Here is a 17,700-nt window from a genome sequence, read left to right as displayed (position 1 = left end):
CCCGTGGCACCCTGACTGTGCCCGTGGCACCCAGAGTGCCCGTGACACCCCGGCTGTGCCTGTGGCACCCTGACCCTGCCTGTGGCACCCATCCTGCCCGTGACACCCCGGCTGTGCCCGTGGCACCCATCCTGCCTGTGCCACCCCATCCTGCCCGTGACACCCCAGCTGTGCCCGTGACACCCCACCAGTGGCACCCATCCTGCCCGTGCCACCCCATCCTGCCCGTGGCACCCTGACCCTGCCTGTGGCACCCAGACCCTGCCCGTGCCACCCCACTGGTGCCACCCCGGCGCTGGCAGCCCCCGGCTTGCAGCCCCCCTCCCCCCGCTGCGGGCAGCCTAGCCGGGGTGTCCCCCATTCCCACGCCCGCGGGGGGCCCGTTCCCGGCCCCCCACCCTCCCGGAAATCCTTCCCCAGCTGGCGGGGCCCCCCCGGACCCCTCCGGCTTCCTGCTTCCCGCCGGGCAGGGCAGAACAATTCCCGGCCGCCCGCTTGCCCGGCCGCATCCTGCCCAGCCTGGGGCGGGGGGGGGGGACACACGGCGGGGGACCCCCTCTGGGACACTGGGCTGGGCTGGGGGGGTCCCAGGGCAGGACGCGGGGGCGGGGGGGCCGCCCGGGTGGGGTGGGAAGCGGAAGGCCCCCCCCTTTCCTCCCCAGTGGACCCCCCCCCCCCCGCCCCGTAACTCGTCACAGCCGGAGGAGGGACTGGGGGGGGGTGGGGGTGGGGGGGCAGCAAGCTGGGGACCCGCGTGTGTGTCCCCCCCCCCGCCGCGTGGGGTGCCCCCAGCCGCGTGACGCGCGGCCCTCAATGCCGTCCTTGTCCCCCGCGCCGCCCGCGTGACATGCGGGTGGGTGTCAGCACCCCGTAACCCTGCCGGGGGCTGGGTGTGTCATCGTGTGTCCCCGTCCCCCCCCCCCCCGCCCAGGGCTGCGTGTGTCCCCCGTGCCCCCCCATCCCCCACGCCATGGCCCCCCCGCCGCCTGCTGGCCCTCGCCTCGCTGCTGGCCCTCGCCACCGCTGCCACCACCCCGGGGGCCTCGTGGAGCGCCGTACCCCGAAAAACTGTCCCCTACGCGGGTGAGTATGGTGTGTCCCCCCCCCGGCCCGAGACGGGGGGAGCAGGGTGGGGAAACTGAGGCCCGGCCCTTGCTGACACCGGGGTGGCACCCCGGTGGCTGTCATTGTCCCCAAGCCGGGCAGCTGCTGTCCCCCGCCCCAAGCGTGTCAGCGCGGTGGGGACCACCCTGCGCCGGTGGCCCCAAAACTGGGGGGGTGCGAGAGCAGAGGGGGGACACGCAGGGACACTGCCCCGTGTCCCTCTGCCGGGCCAGCGCCCGGAGTCCCCAGCCCTCTGCTGGGTCCCTTGTCCCCGTGCTCTGCCACCACCCCCAGCCCTGTCCCTTGTCCCCAGCCCTGTCCCTTGTCCCCATGCCCTGCCACCACCCCCAGCCCTGTTCCTTTTCCCCAGCCCTGTCCCTTGTCCCCGTGCTCTGCCACCACCCCCAGCCCCATCCCTGTCCCTTGTCCCCATCCCTGTCCCTTGTCCCCATCCCTGTCCCTTGTCCCCGTGCTCTACCACCACTCCCAGCCCCAGCCCTGTCCCCGTGCCCTGCCATCACCCCTGTCCCCAGCCCTGTGCCCTGCTGTCACCCCTGTCCCCAGCCCTGTCCCCTGTCCCCATGCCCTGCCACAGCCCCCGTCCCCAGCCCTGTGCCGTGTCCCCAGCCCTGTCCCCGTGCCCTGCCATCGCCCCTTTTCGCAGCCCTGTGCCGTGTCCCTTGTCCTCATGCTCCACCGTCACCATGTCCCCAGCCCCGTGCTGTGTCCCTTGTCCCTGTGCCCTGCCATCGCCCCGTCCCCAGCCCTGTCCCCGTGCCCTGCCATCGCCCTTTTCCCAGCCCTGTGCCGTGTCCCTTGTCCCCGTGCCCTGCCATCGCCCTGTGCCCAGCCCTCTGCCGCGGCCCCGTGCCCTGCCAACACCCTGTCCCCAGCCCTGTGCCGTGTCCCCTGTCCCCGTGCTCTGCCATCGCCCTGTCCCCAGCCCTGCCAACACCCTGTCCCCAGCCCTCTGCCGTGCCAGCACCCTGAGGTGCCATCTTTCTGCCGTGCCAGCACCCACTGCGGCCCTGCCCTGTGCCAGCACCCTGTGTCCCCATCTGTGCCGCGTGCTCTGTCCCTATCCCCGTGCCAGCATCCCCGTCCCTTTGCCATGCCCGGTGTCCCCATGCCTGGCACCGTCCCTGCACGGTGGCAGCGCCCCACGTCCCCCATCCCTGCGTCCCCACGCCGTGCCCCCCGTGCCATCCCCCCACCCGAGCCCCCCACCCCTTGGCTGTGCCAGCGCCCCACGTCCCCGTGCCGTCCCCGTGCCGTCCCCGTGCCGTGCCAGCCCCGCGTCCCCGTCCCTGCCCGGGGGCCCTGGCGCCCGCCCGTCAATGGGGCCTTTCTGTGGGGCCTGGGGGCGGGCAGGGGGGGCGCGGGGTCTCGCCAAAGGCCGCTGTGTTCCCCGCCGCCAGCGCCCGCTCCGGTGACAAAGAGCCCTTTGTGCGCCGCCGCCGGGGCCGGGGGGCTTCCGGCGCTTGGGGGGTGGCGAGGGGGGCGGTGGGTGCCAGCGGTGCCCACCAGGGTGATGGGGGCAGCTGGGGGTGGCTTCACCCTGGGGTGTGTGTGTGTCCCCCCCCCCATGTCCCCAAACCCCGCAGAGCTGAAGGACGCGGCCAAGCGCTTCTCGCGGGGGGGGGTCTCGCACTACCTGACGCTGACGCTGGATGAGGCCGAGGCGTTGCTCTACGTGGGCGCCCGCGAGGCCATCTTCGCCCTGGCCACCGGCACCGTGGAGCTCAAGGCGGCGGTGAGACCCTGGGGACCCTCCGAGAGGGCACGGGGGGGGGGGGGTGGGGGGTGGAATATTTGGGGGGGGGGGGCTGCGTTTGCTGGTTCCAACCCACCGAGCCGTTTTCCATCCCCAGATTGCCTGGGAAGCCCCCGTGGACAAGAAAGCCGAGTGCATCCAGAAGGGCAAAAACAACCAGGTGCGGGGCCGCGGGGGCGGCAGGGGGGGGGGTCCAGGGCACCCCAGGGTGCGCCCCTCCCCCCCCTGCAACCCCCTTAACCAGCTGTTCCCACCCCCCCCCCCAGACCGACTGCTTCAACTACGTGCGCTTCCTACAGAGCTACAACAGCTCTCACCTCTACGCCTGCGGCACCTACGCCTTCCAGCCCAAGTGCACCTACGTCGTGAGTGCAGCCCCCAGGGGGGTCCCCCAAAACCTGGCAGCCCCCCCCCCCCCCCAGTTCCCCACTGCCCCTGGGGGTGAGGTCCAGGGCAGCCCCCCCCCCCCCCCCCCCCAAGCCTCAGGACATCGTTTAGGGGTGTCCCTGCATGCCGGGGGGGGCGTTCAGGGGGGGAATTGTTCCCGTGAGGCTGGTCTGGGGGTGTCCCCTGGCCCCTTGGAGCAGTTAGGGGTGTCCCCGTCCCCAGAAAGTGTCACCTGGGGGTTGTCCCTGTGGCCAGGGGCGTCAGCTGGGGGGGGGGTGTCCCTGCCCAGGGTGTCACTGGGATGTCCCTGTGCCAAGGGTGCATCACTGGGGGGTGTCCCTGTGCCCAGGAGGGTGCTCCAGGGGTGTCTCTGTCCCCAGAAAGTGTCACCTGGGGGTGTCCCTGTGCCCAGGAGGGTGCTCCAGGGGTGTCCCTGTCCCCAGAAAGTGTCACCTGGGGGTGTCCCTGTGCCCAGGAGGGTGCTCCAGGGGTGTCCCTGTCCACAGAAAGTGTCACCTGGGGGTGTCCCTGTGGCCAGGAGGGTGCTCCGGGGTGTCCCCGTCCCCAGAAAGTGTCACCTGGGGGTGTCCCTGTGCCCAGGAGGGAGCTCCAGGGGTGTCCCTGTCCCTGGGAGCATCATTTGGGGGTATTCCTGTCCCCATAGTGGATCTTCCAGGGCTGCCCCTGTCCCCAGAAGGGCCACCTGAGGGGTGTCCCTGTGCCCAGGAGGGTGCTCCAGGGGCGTCCCTGTCCCCAGAAGGGCCACATGGGGGTGTCCCTGTGCCCAGGAGGGTGCTCCAGGGGTGTCCCTGTCCCCAGAAAGTGTCACCTGGCGTGTCCCTGTGCCCAGGAGGGTGCTCCAGGGGTGTCCCCGTCCCCAGAAAGTGTCACCTGGGGGTGTCCCTGTGCCCAGAGGCTCAGCTGGGGGGGTGTCCCTGCCCAGGGTGTCACTGGGATGTCCCTGTGCCCAGGGTGCATCACTGGGGGGTGTCCCTGTGCCCAGGAGGGTGCTCCAGGGGTGTCCCCGTCCCCAGAAAGTGTCACCTGGGGGGTGTCCCTGTGCCCAGGGGGGTCAGCTGCTCTGGGGTGTCCCTGCCCAGGGTGTCATTGGGATGTCCCTGTGCCCAGGGTGCATCACTGGGGGGTGTCCCTGTGCCCAGGAGGGTGCTCCAGGGGTGTCCCCGTCCCCAGAAAGTGTCACCTGGGGGTGTCCCTGTGCCCAGGAGGGAGCTCCAGGGGTGTCCCTGTCCCCAGAAAGTGTCACCTGGGGGTGTCCCTGTGCCCAGGAGGGTGCTCCAGGGGTGTCCCTGTCCCCAGAAGGGGTCATCTTCGGGGTCTGCCTGCATCTGGGGCCAGTCTGGGTGCGAGGTGAACTGGGGAGGGGATTGGGACCCCCACCCACTCCTGTGCCCTGCAGGAACTGTCCGGCTTCACCCTGGACCAAGTGGCTTTTGAGGACGGCAAAGGGAAGTGTCCGTATGACCCCACCAAGGGACACACCGGCCTCATCGTGGGTAGGTGGCACTGCCAGGCACACGCTGGGGTCGGGGGGTGCCCACCGTGCCCCCCGCCCCCAACTCCCTTAAACCCTTGCTTTGCAGACGGGGAGCTGTACTCAGCCACCTTCAACAACTTTCTGGGCACGGAGCCTGTCATCCTCCGCAACCTGGGCCCCCACTACTCCATGAAGACGGAGTATCTCACCTCCTGGCTGAACGGTAGGCTCGGGGCGACGCGGCGGGGGGCGGCGGGGGCACCCCCTGCCCCCGGCATGGCCTTACCCTCCCCTTTCTGCCCCCCCCCCCCCTTCTCCACAGAGCCCCACTTTGTGGCTTCGGCTTACGTGCAGGAGAGCACGGCCAGCAGCACCGGGGACGACGACAAGGTTTACTTCTTCTTCAGCGAGCGGGCGGTGGAGTACGACTGCTACGCCGAGCAGGTGGTGGCCCGCGTGGCGCGGGTCTGCAAGGTACGGGGGGGAAGGGGACACGGCATGGCGGGGCCGCCGTCCCGGCGGGGTTTCGCTCCACCGGTGAGCGCGGTGGCCCTGTCCTGACGGCGGTTGGGTACCCAGGGGGACGTCGGTGGGGCGCGTACGCTGCAGAAGAAGTGGACAACCTTCCTGAAGGCTCGCTTGGTGTGCTCGGCGCCTGAGCAGCAGCTCCACTTCAACCGCCTCCAGGCTGTCTTCACGCTGCCGGGGGCCGACTGGCAGGACACCACTTTTTTCGGCGTCTTCCAGGCCCGCTGGTGAGCACGTGGGGACGCGGCAGCGCCGGGGTTTCCTTGTCACCGGTGGCTTCTCTTAAAAACCTGCCCTGTCCCTTGCAGGGGGGATGTGGATGTTTCAGCTATTTGCCGCTACCACATCCTGGAGGTGAAGAAGGCGTTCGAAGGGCCCTACAAGGAATACCGGGAGCAGGCGCAGAAGTGGGGCCGGTACTCGGATGAGGTGCCGAGCCCCCGTCCCGGTGCGGTGAGTGCCGGTACCGGGAGTAGGAGGGGAGAAGAGGGTGCGGGATCCGGCCGCACGCCTGACGGTGCCCTTCATCCCCAGTGCATCACCAACTGGCACCGCCAGAACGGCTTCGCCAGCTCCCTGGAGCTGCCCGACAACACCCTCAACTTCGCCAAGAAGCACCCGCTGATGGATGAGCCCATCCTGCCGCAGCGCGGCCGCCCGCTGCTCCTCAAGAAAGACGCCAACTTCACCCAGCTGGTGGTGGACCGAGTGGCCGGGCTGGATGGCACCATCTACGAGGTGCTTTTCATCGGCACAGGTACCCGCCGGCACCGCGGGGGGAAGCTGGGGAGGGGACCGCAGAGGTGTCCCCCTGGTGTGGGGACGTCCCTGAGCGCCTGCCGCGCCCCGCAGGTGACGGTTGGGTGCACAAGGCGCTGAACCTGGGCGCTCGCATCCATCTGGTGGAGGAGCTGCAGGTTTTCCAGCCGGCGCAGCCCGTGGAGAGCCTGGTCCTGGCCAGCCGGAAGGTGAGTGGTGTCACGGCGAAGGGGCTGGCACCCGGGGGGGGGGGTGTGTCACCTCACCGTGTCACCTTGCCCCTTCTCCCTGCCCTCGCAGAAGCTGCTCTTCGCCGGCTCCCGTTTCCAGGTGGCCCAGTTGCCCCTGGCTGACTGTGGCCGCTACCAGTCGTGCACGGACTGCGTCCTCGCCCGGGATCCCTACTGCGCCTGGAGCCGCAACGCCAGCCTTTGCGTCCGCACCGACGGCCTCAACGGGTAAGGGGGTTCCTGGGGACGGGGGGGGACACACCCCACCATGGTACGGGGCCCCCCTCACCTCCACCACCACCTCCCGCAGCTCCCAGCTGGTCCAGGACGTGCTGAGCTCCGACACCCACGCCTGCACCCTGCCGCAGGTGGCCAAGCAAGGTGAGACCCCCCCCAGCACCACGGGGAGCTGGGAGAAGGGGGCACATGGGTGCCCCCCGCTCTGCGCTCCCCCCTCCACTGACTCGGCCCCCCTCCCGCAGGGCCCATCACCCCTAAAAACGTGACGGTGGTGGCAGGCACCGACCTGGTGCTGACGTGCCGTTTGGGCTCCAACCTGGCGCAGGCGCTGTGGACCTTCGAGGGGCAGGCGCTGGCGGCCGAGCAGGCGCTGGTGCTGCACGACGCCCGGCTGCGTGCCCTGGTGGTGCCGGGCGCCGGGGCGCAGCACAGTGGCACGTACCGCTGCTTTTCGGAGGAGCAGGGCGCCCGCTTGGGGGGCGAGGTGTACCGGGTGGCGGTGCTGGCCGGTCCCGGGGTGCCGCTGGAGACGCGGGCGCCGCTGGAGAGCCTGGGGCTGGTGTGGGTGGTGGCGGTGTGCCTGGGCGCCCTGTGCCTGGTGCTGGTGCTGGTGGTGTTCTCGCTTTGGCGGCGGCTGCGGGAAGAGCTGGGCAAAGGCACCAAAGCCATCGAGAGCACCCTGGTGTACCCCATCGAGCTGCCCAAGGAGCCCCCCAGCCCCCACTTCGTGCCCAGCGCCGCCTCCGACTCGGATGAGAAGCTCTGGGACCCGGCCAGCTACTACTACTCGGACGGTTCGCTTAAAATCGTGCCGGGTCACGCCGCCTGCCGCAACGGGGGCCCTCCCGGTGCCGCCTCGCCGCCCAACGCCATCCCGGGGCAGCCCCTCCACTCGCCCACCCGCATCCACCTGGGTCCCCTGCGCGGTTCCTCCTCCAACGGCTACATCCGCCTGGCGCTGGGTGCCGAGGAGCGGCCGCCCTGCGCCGATTTGGCCGAGGAGCTGCGGCGCAAACTGCAGCAGCGCCAGCCCCTGCCCGACTCCAACCCCGAGGAATCGTCGGTGTGAGCCGCCGGTGGGCGGCATCCCCGCCGCCGAGCAGCCGTACCTACCTCAGGGCCTGGCCTGGCACCCGCCGCGGGGACCCCAGGGCCACCACTTGCCATGAGGACCACCGCCTTGGCACCAGCGCCCGCCTTGGGGCTGCAGGGTGGGCACCGGCACCCGCCGCGGGGACCCTGGTGCCACCACTCGCCGTGAGGACCACCACCTTGGCACCAGCACCCGCCACAGGGACCCTGGTGCCACCACTCGCCGTGGGGACCACCGCCTTGGCACCAGCACCCGCCTTGGGGCTGCAGGGTGGGCACTGGCGCCCATTGCGGGGATGCCGGTGCCAACATCCATCTCGGCGGACTGCTGCAACGGCACCCATCGTGGCGATGGGGCTGCCACCCTAGTGCCGGTTGCCACTTTGGGGACAGGACTGTCACCCCAGTGCCGGTTCCTGTTTTGGGGACAGGAGTGTCACCCCAGTGCCGGTTCCCACTTTGGGGACAATACTGCCACCCGGTTTGGGGATTGCCGCCCCGGCACCCGCCTTGGGGCCGTGGCACCTGGTGTGACATGTTTGGGGCGCCGGAGCTGCTCTTGGTCACCACATCCGCCTTTGGTACCATGTCCCGGCCAAGGGACCCACCTCGGGGGCTGCCACCCGCCTTGGGGACCACCCCTGCCCTGGGCGCCACCGAGCCCCCCCAGGCACCGCGTCCTGGCCTGGGTAGTGGCCGCAGGATGTTTTTTTGGGACGATTTAAGAACCGATCGGGTTTTTTTTCTTCCTGAGAACTTTTCTAATGCCCCCTCACCCCCCCCGCCGCCCCAGGGCCTCATACCCCCTTGGCCCTGGCTGTAAATACCCCCCCCCCCATCCCCCGCCTGCTGCCCCCCTGCACGCCGCCCACCTGGGCCCCTTTTGTATACCCCCCCAGTGTAATTTATTTGTTACTGAAATATATTTATTTGCTGTAAATATGTGAGTATTTTTATATTAATAATAAAAAGGAGTAAAAAAAAAAAATTAAAAATTTTATATTTTGCAAGCGAAGCCCGCGGGGGCCGTGGCCGATGCTCGGGGGGGGTGCTGGGCCCCCCCCTGGTGCTGAGCTCATGGAAAAAGGCTGCGCTCGGGGCTATAAAAGGGCATCGTGGTGCCGTTCCCAGGGGTGGGGGGGCCCCAGCCCCCCCGGGCCGAGGCTGCTGCGGCCTGGCCCCGTGCCCGGCACCCCCCCAGCTGCCGGGGGTCAGCGCAGGGCAGGCGGGGGTCCCCGGGGGGACTGTGCCGGGAAGCCGGGCGGATGCGGCACCCGGGGTCCCGCCGGGGCCGTGGGAGCGGGGCCGAGGGCTGCGGGGGCGTGGGAAGGGGAGCGGGGGGGGGGTCCGGGGGGGGGCTGGGACCCCTAAAGGATGGGGTGAGACCCGGCCGCCATGGCAGGGGGTGAGCCCCAGGCTCCCCCTAACATCAGGGCTGGATCCCTTGGGCCCCCGTCGCAGGGGGTGATCCCCATAGGTGGGGTTGATCCCTGGGGCCCCGCATAGCCCAGGGTGATCCCTGTGCCCTATAGAAGGGGGCGATCACTGGTGATCCCCATGGCTGGGAGTGATCCCCAGCACCCTGCCCCCCATAGCAGGGCGTGATCCCCATAGCAGGGGTTGATCCCTGGTGATCTCCATGGCTGGGGGTGATCCCCAGGCCCCCTCCCATAGCAGGGGGTGATCCCCATAGCAGAGGTTGATCCTTGGTGATCTCCATGGCTGGGGGTGATCCCCAGGCCCCCTCCCATAGCAGGGGTTGACCCTTGGTGATCCCCACAGCTGTGGCCGATCCCCACGGCGGGGTCAGTGCTGATCCCCACATCAGGGCCAGTCGCCGGTCCCCACCGCTGGGTCTGATCCCCACGGCTGGGGTGGATCCCCACGGCTGGGTCGGGGCCGATCCCCGATCCCCAGGCGGGCCCGATCCCCAGGCGGGCCCAGCGCTGGGGCAGGAGGGCGCCCCCTGGCGGCGGCGGCGGGGCTCTGCGGGAGGAGCCACATGCGCACTAGTTCTCAGGGGAGCAGCGCCCTTCGGCCCTTCCCGGCTCCCCTCGGCTCCCCTCGGCCCTTCCCGGCTCCGCTCGGGTCTCTTCGGCCCTCCCCGGCTCCCCTCGGGTCTCTTCGGCCCTCCCCGGCTCCCCTCGGCTCTCTTCGGCCCTTCCCGGCTCCCCTCGGCCCTTCCCGGCTCCCCTCGGCCCGGCCCGGCCCGGGCGATGGCGGCGGGCCGCCGTTCGCCGCCTGGTGGCTGCTGCCCGTCGCGGGTGGCGGTGCCCAGCGTGCACCAGAGCCTGCCCGAGATGGACTTCGAGCGGGGTCCGGGGGCACCGGGGCAGGGGTGTGGGTACGGGCGGGGGAGAGAGAGGGGTCCAGGCGGGGCTGGGGGCGCTCCGGGCAGGCGGCCAGCCGGGGCTGGGGGTCCGTCCCTGCCTGACGCGGCCCCCCCTGCCCGCAGGGATCTGGTCGGCGGCGCGGGACGGGGACGAGCGGCGGGTGCGGGAGCTGCTGGAGCGGCGGGGGGAGCCCAGCCAGCCCGACCTGGCGGGGTACACGGCGCTGGTACGTAGGGCACTGGGGGACACGGGGGGGCCGCAGCCAGACGCCCCCTGCCCACCCCCCTGTCTGCCCCCCAGCACTACGCCAGCCGCAACGGGCACCTGGGGGTCTGCCAGCTGCTGCTGCAGCACGGTGCCCGCTGCAACGCCCGCACGCCCGGCGGTGCCACCCCCCTGCACCGCGCCAGCTACTGCGGCCACCTGGCCATCGCCCGGCTGCTGCTGAACCACGGCGCCGATGCCACCGCCGCCGACGAGGACGGCCGCACCAGCCTGCACAAGGTGGGTGGCAGGGCCCGGGTGCCCCCCAGCCGCGTGCCGGGGGGGCCGGTGGTGACAGAGGCGTTGCCCGCAGGCGGCTGAACAAGGACACCGGGAGCTCTGCGCCCTGCTGCTACGGCACAGCCCGGCGCTGGCCGGCATCCGCGATGCCAAGGGCCGGCGGCCCCACGACGTGGCCCACCCGGCGGTGGAGGACCTGCTGGCTACCTGAGGGGGCCACGGTGGGGCCGGGAGAGCTGGAGCCACCGTGCCATGGGACACGTCTGATGGATAAACCAAGCCCCTGGTACCAAACGCCGTCTCTGCCTCTCTGTGCCCGCTGCGCCCTGGGTCACCCCTCGGCAGGGCCTGGCAGCAGGGCGGGGGGCTACAGCACCGTTGTTTGGCTGCCCGGAGGGAGGCGCAGCCCCTGCACCCTTCCACTGCCTTTTATTTCCACAAAAAAAAACCCACTAAGAACATGGAAAATAATATTTTGTTGAACAAGGAAACGCTACAGGGCTCACGCTACAGCCACTGGCTCCCACCCTGGCATGCCGAGGTGGCAGAAGGGCTTCGGCCCTGGCTCTCTGCTTCCCCGTGGGACGGTTTGGTGTCACCTGTGGTGGAGGAAGCAGCAGGCGCAAGCTGGCGGTGCCTGCGCTGGTGCAGCGGTTAGTCTCCGTGCCCGGGGGGCACCCTGCATCGGGCACCCCAGTAGCTGCTCTGCCATGCCGTGCCACCAGCCGGCCTCAGCTGCTCACTGCTGAGAGGAACCGGAGATGGAGGTGGCCCCACCAGGACCCCCCAGCCATACCCAGGGCATGGTTCACAGTTGGGCATGGCTATCGCGGCAGGCTCCCTACCTGCCCTGGTGTTCTGGTGGCTCAGGAGTGCCATCTTGCTGCTGGTGACAATTTTTGGGTTGACGCTGTTGGGTGATAGCTTGACTCACGGTCCTGGAGGCTGCGAGGGCACCAAGATACTGCGGCCGCATCACCTGGGCAGAGAGTGGGTCAGCGCCACACGGCACAGCCACGGTCTGGCAGTGGTGCTGGGGATGGTGGGAGACCTGCAGGCAGCTCGGCGCAGGGCATGGCGCTCCCAAAAGGCTGGGTGAGGCAGGGGCAGGCTGCCAGCAGGACCCCAGGGGATGGGTCCTGCCCCTACCTTCACCAGCTGCAGGTTGGTGTGCACCCACACGCCGTAGTCGGGGCAGTACGAGGAGCAGCTCCCACAGTCAGTGCAGCCCAGTCGCCGATGCCAGGGATGGGTGCACCACAGACGGCATCAGAGAGCCATAACCTGCCAAAGAGCATCTCCCTTTGCATCCCCAAAACCAGCGGAGTGGGTCCAGCGCTGCCCCAGGGGCAAGCCCAGTGCTGCTGGCTGTTCTCACCTGTGGGTAGCGGTGCCAGAGCGCAGACATCGTCGTAGATGAAGGCTCCATTTTCAAACTTCATCTCCACGTGGCCCTGTGGAGAGCAGGCAGCTGAGGACAAGCAGAAGAGAGCACTGCCTGTAGCCTGAGCAGCCCAGGAGGCCCTGTGGCGCTGGCAGACACCCCTATATGTGCCCTGATGGGTGGAGAGAGCACCCAGTGCTGCACAGACACATGGCTCTGGGTGGAGGGGACACCCACGGGGCTGACTGACCATGGGTGAGCCTGGACCCCTGCACAACCGGTGCCACCCCTGTGCCAGCAGTGCCATGCCTGCAGGATGAGGATGAAACGGTTGAGGGGATGGTGGTGGTGCTATGGGTAGTGCTCTGGAGCGGAGCACTGAGAATTGTTCTTCAACGTCGGCTCCTGAATGCCACCGGGATGGCTCAGCGGGGCCTTCCTGGCAACACAGGCTGGGCTGAAGAGCAGCCAGGTGCCACCAAACAACACCCCACCGCCATGCCCAGCGACCTGCAGGCAGGGCCAAGGCAGCACTCACCTCATGCCAGGAAGAAGGTCAGCAGGAGCTGCAGGGCGAACTTTGCCATGGCGGTGCCTTCCTCACCAGGGAGAAACTCGCCCCCCCCGCCGCCTGGGTCTGGCAGGGTCCGGCTGCCGGTGCGTCCGGATCCCCCGGCAGTGGCGGCGGGGTGGCCCCGGCAACGCTCACGCCTCTCGAACTCCTCGAGGACGGCGCTGATCATGGTGCGGTCGGAGCCGACGAGGCGGGGTTGCCCCCAGAAGCAGGTGAGGGAGATGCGGTCCCCGAGGCCTCACCGACGCCCGAGGGGCACCGCTACCAGGCTGGGGCATTCGCCCCCGTAGGCGGGCACCCGGGCCCACGATGGCGGCCACGGTGAGCCCAGCGCGGCGCCGGCCTCCAGCGGGAAGCGTTACTCCAGCGGCCGCAGCAGCTCCCGGCCCTGCTTCCTGCGCCGCCCCCGGTAGAGACTGACCCGCGGCTGCTCCCGCCCAGCGCCGTGCCCGCCCACCTTCCTCCCGAAGAGCCAATCAGCGGCCGCCTCGCCCCTTCGTCGCCGCGCCTCCCCGCAGCCACCTCCGCCCCGCAGCCAATCGCTGCTCAACGCGGGACCCGCCCCGCCGTTCTTCCTCCTGACGGCCAATCGCCGGCCGCCCTCCCTCACGCAGTGCGGCCAATCACAGCCCGCCATGCCATCCGGAGGCGGTGTCTCGCCGCCCCGCTGTAAACAACACCGGGCAAGGATTTAAAGGGGCCGCGTCCCCCAGCGGCGGCGTCCCCTGGACTCTCCCCCCCCCGGGTAACCGGGACGTGCCCTCCGCAGTCCCCCCAGAGAAGCACGGACGACACCGACATACAGATATATATTTTTATTACCCAAATGGCACCCCTCACCCCCCAAAATCCTATCAAATAAAATTCCACAGTCGGTTTCCACAACCGGGAGGGAGCGGCGGGTGTGGGGGGGCCACAACCGGGAGGGGGAGGCCCGGCCCCCCCCGCACCCCCTGGGCCCAGCCTCCCCCAAATATACAAATCAAACCTGATGCGGAAAATAAATACGAATTCCAGAGGGGGTGGGGGGTGGGGGAGGGGTTTGCATAGAGGAAGAGTTAATTAAAAAACAGGCTTTTTTGTCTTGGTTTATTATTATTATTATTAATTATTATTATTATTTCTACTATCTCCCCGCGGAAGGATCTAGGACCTGATCGTCAAGACATGATTAACAAAAATAATTAACCTTCTCCCAATAACTTACAGTTCACCCAGGGAACTTTGTGCTTTTTTTTTGGGGTGGGGGTTGGGGGGGGTTTCTCCCCTCCCCCCGCCACCGCCCGGGCACGAAGCTCCGGCAACCGGGGCTGGGGGGTCCGGCCAGTGCTCACCGGGGGTCCCCTGGCCTGCCCCAAGGGGTCAGGGGTCCCCTGGTGCTGGGGGTCCCCCTTACACTGGGGGTCCCTCGATGCTGGGGGGTCCCCCTGACACCGGAAACCGGTGCTGGGGCGTCCCCCTGACACTGGGGGTCCCCTGATGCTGGGGGGGTTCCCTGATGCTGGGGCTCCCCCGGTGCTGGGGGTCCCCCTGACACTGGGGAGTCCCCTTGACCCTGGGGGGTCCCCCGATGCTGGGGGTGGGGGGACGACGCACGGCGCTGGCCCCCTCCTGCCTGTACAACTTTGGTCACTAGCTTTGTGTCACCCCAAAAAGCTGGATCCCGCAGCCCACCCCCCACCCCACCCCCCGGCACGGACACCCTGAGACACCCCCCCGGCACGGGGGGAAGGCACCGAAACCGGGGGTGGGGGGTGCTGCCCCTCACCATCCTCAGCCCACTCGTGATGCTGGTGGGTGGCAGAGGGGCTGGGGGGGGCGGGGGGATCCCCCAGGCTGGCAGAGGGGCTCGGCCATCCGGAGCCACCGCCGCGCATCCCCCGGTGCCCCCGTGCCAGCGGGAAAGGGGAACGGGCACGGCCAAGGGGTGCTCCATCGCTCCTGGTTTATCCACTAGGAACGAGATGCCGCCGTCACGCCGCAGCCCGGGTACCCCCATCCACCATCACCCACCCCGGAGAGGCTCCCCATCCCGGGGGGGCTGCGGTGGAGCCCCCCACGACGCGGCGGACGAGACCTGAAGCTCCCTGAGCTGAACGAGCGCCGGGGCGGCCGGCGGAGCCTTGTGCCGTCGCCACCGTCATCCGTTGAAATTAATTTAAAAAAATCAGCCAGTTTGGAAAGCAGCAGCAGCAGCAACAAATCCCGGCTCCGCTTCCCTCCAGCTCAACCGGGCTTCTCCGGTGACCGCGGCACCTGGCACGGCATCACCGAGGAGATGCCAAAACGTTTCCTACCGGGAGGGGGGAAAAAAAAATAAGTCCCAAAACCGGGCACGCCAGGTCCTTCCCGGCGCGTGCCGGGGTCAGATGGAATTTTCCAGGGGACTGTGGTTGCTCCGGCGGCTCAGGCAGTTCCTCTCGTTCAGGAGACTGGTGGTCTCATCGGCGGTGGTGGAGGGCTCCGGTTTCTCCGGTAAACCCGGATCTGGTTTGGGAGCGTTGCTGTCGGGGGACTGGGGACAACTGTCCATACGAGAAGCCGTCAAGCCGTTCTGGTATTCCTGCCGCGTGATCTGTGCCGGGGTGGGGGAAAAATAATCAGGGATGGGGTGAGGAGAGGTGCCGGATCCCACTGCCGGATCCCACTGCCGGCATCGCCATCCCGGTGCCGGTACCTCACCTTGACGAACTGGAGGTCGGTGAGGGCGCGGACGCTGAAGTCGGCCACGTACTGGGCGCCGGTGCCGGCGTTGAGCTGGTTGTTGCTGCCGCTGACGGGGGAGGACACGGAGTCGGAGCGCTCGTGGTAGCTGAGGGAGGCCGAGCGGTTCAGGCTGCTGACGTGGGACGGGGAGCGGATCTCTGTGGGGACGGGAGGGATGGGGTGAGCCGCACCGCGGACCCCCGACCCCCCCGGCAGGGTGCTGTGTGGTGCTGGGGTGAAGCCTGGCAGCTCTGCCTGCTGGCGGCGGGGTGCTGAGCCCCCGGGGATGCCGGCCCTGGCTCCGGCGCGTGGAGAGCCCCATCCCACAGGCTCCGGGGCCGCGGAGCCTCGCGGTGACGGAGCGACGGGACGTGCATCCACCCCAGCACAGCCCTGTGTCACCGTGGCTGAGCTGGATTTGATCCCTGCCCGACGCCTGCCGACTGGCCACCGACCATGGCTACTAGCCCAGAGCCTGGCCAGGTGCCACCCAGGGGCCAGTCCCAGCCCAGGGACACCGACTCCCTGAACCGGTGGCTCAGCCGCCCTGCGCGGGGTGAGGGACCAGGTGGGGTTACGGGGACAAGGAGGACCCGGTGACGTGCTCGGAAAGCCGGGGTGACACAGGGACCACATGCAGCAGCAGCGAGCGTGGCACCTCGTCACCGGCCAGGCGCCACGGGGACAGCCACCACCCCGGGCTGCCCAGCCACCGCTGTCCCCTCGCTCCTCCGCCGCTGGCACGGCAAAGGCAACCGGGAGAAAGGAGGGTGGTTACGGGGTGTGCGGGACCCCGCCGCCACCGCGAGCGGGGCTGGGTGACACCAAGGGGGGGCAACCAGGACAGCCCCCCCCCCCCCCCCCCCCCCCCGCCTCCCCGGCACGTGGAACCGGACGAGATGGCGAGTAGTGGGTGACAAAATACCCGGTGTGGCATTAACGGGGGTGGGGACACCCACCGCGGTGGGTGACCGTGGTGGCAGCGGGGTTTGGCACGCCATGCAGCCGCACCGTTTACCTGTCAACCGGGCAAATAACGCCCCTCGCTTTGTGGCCGGGCGCCGGGGCTGGGCCGGGGGGGGGGCTAGGGCAGAGAGACGGACAACACAACACATGCAGGTCAAGAGAAGCCTGGGGGCAAAGGTGGGAGGGGGCTGTGGGGACCTCTGCCCCTCGCCCTGCCCGCGGCCGGGCACTGGTGACCCCCCCCCGGTGCCAAGTTGAACCGTGACGGTGTCTGGCTGAGCCTGGCAGCACCGGGGGGCAACCCAACATGGGGGTGGCAGATTGTCAGCCATGGCCCCCCTCCACCGGCTGCCAGGCAGGCTCAGGAGCCACACACCCCCACCCCCCACCCCCCCCCCCCATGGATGGCTCTGGGGCCACTGGTGCGAGCTGGGGAGCCTCCAGCATCTCCTAATCCCACCGGCAGCTCTAAACCAAGGGAGGGCTCTGCCCGCGCCGGTACCCGGGTGCTCAGGGGGTGCTTACCAGCTACAGGAGAGGGGTTGAGGGCCATCACCCCGTAATAGGAGAAAGCTCCCGCTTCAAACTTCATGCATTCCTTGCCGGCCTCCACCTCCACCTTGCCCTGCAAGGTGATGAGACACGATATTGGACCCTTAAGCCACATCCCGCAGCGCTGGGCTGGATGAGACCCTCGCCATCGCAGCCCTCCCGGGGCGATGGTTCACCCGAGGGACCCCCACGTGCGTGGCTGGGGACGTCACCCCAGGCCGGTACCTGCAGGATGAGGATGAAGTAGTCGGCTGCCTTGTTCTTGCAGTAAAGGAAGTGGCGGGGGGATTTCTTGTTCTCCTCATCAAACTTTAGCTCCTGGATGACATCGGAATATTTCAGGAGCCGCAGAAGGATCTTCTCCGAGATGAAGTTGGGGGTGAAGAGCGTCACCTCTGAGAGCGAGAGGGGAAGGGGGTTCAGAGCCGCAGTCCCTGTCCCTCGCTCGTCCCTCCAGATGAAGGTGTGTCCCCCTGTCCCTCAGGATGGACCTCCCTGGGGCAGAAGCCCACCGGTCCAGCCCAAACGCCAGCTCCAGGTCCCCAGCAAGGCCAGCTCCAGCCTTGGGGACACGTGCCAAGCGGGGAACAGGACCATCCTGGAGGGACAGGGACCTGCTGAGCGTCAGAGACAGGGCCGGCATCCCTGAGCCCCGTCCCTTCTCATTTTGGGGGGGGATGGCGGGGAGGAGAGTGGGACAAGACGCAAGCACCCCAGAATTTCTGGCTGGAGCGACTCTTTCTTGGCAGGGGGATGGGACACAGCAGCCCACCGAGCACAACCAGCTCAGCGCCGGGGAGCCGTCAGCATCGGTGCTCCGCAGCCGGACTGAGCCGAGGGGTGCCCTGAGCCACAGGGGGGCTTTGCCCCCCCCAAAAAACCCAGCTTACCCGTGGAGAGGAAGCGGTGAGCGGCCAGCAGCAGCTGCGGGGACACCTTCACCTTCAGCTCGTTGACGGGGTCCTTGAAGGCCGAGAAGTCCCGCTTGTTCTTCTGGTTGCCCACCCGCTTCCTGCTGCGGTTGTCGGCTGTGGGGAGCAGGGTGTCACGGGGGGACCGGGGTGTCAGGGGG

General features: G+C 68.9%; 3 protein-coding genes and 1 long non-coding RNA gene across 6 annotated transcripts in view; 2 read left to right on the top strand and 2 right to left on the bottom strand.

Moving 5' to 3' along the window:
• The first annotated feature begins 847 nt into the window (after positions 1–847).
• SEMA4C (semaphorin 4C) lies at positions 848–8,842 on the top strand. The gene is made up of 15 exons (XM_040618339.1): positions 848–870; positions 932–1,083; positions 2,709–2,857; positions 2,976–3,038; positions 3,145–3,243; positions 4,683–4,779; positions 4,867–4,983; positions 5,083–5,234; positions 5,340–5,515; positions 5,597–5,741; positions 5,823–6,045; positions 6,141–6,256; positions 6,348–6,505; positions 6,588–6,658; positions 6,760–8,842. Exons 1-15 carry the CDS (start codon positions 848–850, stop codon positions 7,584–7,586), a joined length of 2,568 nt encoding a protein of 855 aa, XP_040474273.1. The 3' UTR covers positions 7,587–8,842.
• Positions 8,843–9,770: 928 nt separating this feature from the next.
• Positions 9,771–10,740, top strand: ANKRD39 (ankyrin repeat domain 39). The gene is made up of 4 exons (XM_040618197.1): positions 9,771–9,925; positions 10,065–10,168; positions 10,243–10,446; positions 10,520–10,740. Exons 1-4 carry the CDS (start codon positions 9,826–9,828, stop codon positions 10,655–10,657), a joined length of 546 nt encoding a protein of 181 aa, XP_040474131.1. The 5' UTR covers positions 9,771–9,825; the 3' UTR covers positions 10,658–10,740.
• A 167-nt stretch (positions 10,741–10,907) lies between these two features.
• On the bottom strand, positions 10,908–12,819 carry LOC121099351. 3 transcript variants are annotated; one of them, XR_005831449.1, is made up of 4 exons: positions 12,369–12,819; positions 11,825–11,917; positions 11,596–11,730; positions 10,908–11,425 (listed from the first exon to the last, which is right to left on the bottom strand). It is a non-coding gene; the product is annotated as an uncharacterized LOC121099351 (long non-coding RNA). The 3 variants fall into 3 exon arrangements; XR_005831450.1 differs by having other exon boundaries at positions 11,596–11,748; positions 11,825–11,900; XR_005831448.1 differs by having other exon boundaries at positions 11,825–11,900.
• Positions 12,820–13,206: 387 nt separating this feature from the next.
• CNNM4 (cyclin and CBS domain divalent metal cation transport mediator 4) overlaps positions 13,207–17,700 on the bottom strand; it is a 4,772-nt gene continuing 278 nt past the window's right edge. The window contains exons 2-6 of the mRNA XM_040618338.1: positions 17,519–17,656; positions 16,854–17,023; positions 16,602–16,701; positions 15,087–15,268; positions 13,207–14,979 (exon numbers count right to left, since the gene is read on the bottom strand). Of these exons, the coding sequence (XP_040474272.1) occupies positions 14,770–14,979; positions 15,087–15,268; positions 16,602–16,701; positions 16,854–17,023; positions 17,519–17,656 (800 nt within the window). The 3' untranslated portion in view covers positions 13,207–14,769. The remainder of the gene's footprint in view (positions 14,980–15,086; positions 15,269–16,601; positions 16,702–16,853; positions 17,024–17,518; positions 17,657–17,700) is intronic.

The sequence above is a fragment of the Falco naumanni genome, chromosome 19, assembly GCF_017639655.2.
Source record: "Falco naumanni isolate bFalNau1 chromosome 19, bFalNau1.pat, whole genome shotgun sequence".
Classification (NCBI taxonomy): domain Eukaryota; kingdom Metazoa; phylum Chordata; class Aves; order Falconiformes; family Falconidae; genus Falco; species Falco naumanni.
Note: the sequence above shows the minus strand (reverse complement) of the source record. Positions and strands in the feature narration are given on the sequence as shown.

Coding starts and splice junctions, on each gene's coding strand:
- ANKRD39 (XM_040618197.1), top strand. CDS start 9,826: ATGGCGGCGGGCCGCCGTTCGCCGCCTGGTGGCTGCTGCCCGTCGCGG. Junction 9,926..10,064: donor CGAGATGGACTTCGAGCGGG/GTCCGGGGGCAC, acceptor CCCTGCCCGCAG/GGATCTGGTCGGCGGCGCGG. Junction 10,169..10,242: donor TGGCGGGGTACACGGCGCTG/GTACGTAGGGCA, acceptor TCTGCCCCCCAG/CACTACGCCAGCCGCAACGG.
- SEMA4C (XM_040618339.1), top strand. CDS start 848: ATGCGGGTGGGTGTCAGCACCCC. Junction 871..931: donor CGGGTGGGTGTCAGCACCCC/GTAACCCTGCCG, acceptor CCCCCCGCCCAG/GGCTGCGTGTGTCCCCCGTG. Junction 5,516..5,596: donor GGCGTCTTCCAGGCCCGCTG/GTGAGCACGTGG, acceptor TGTCCCTTGCAG/GGGGGATGTGGATGTTTCAG.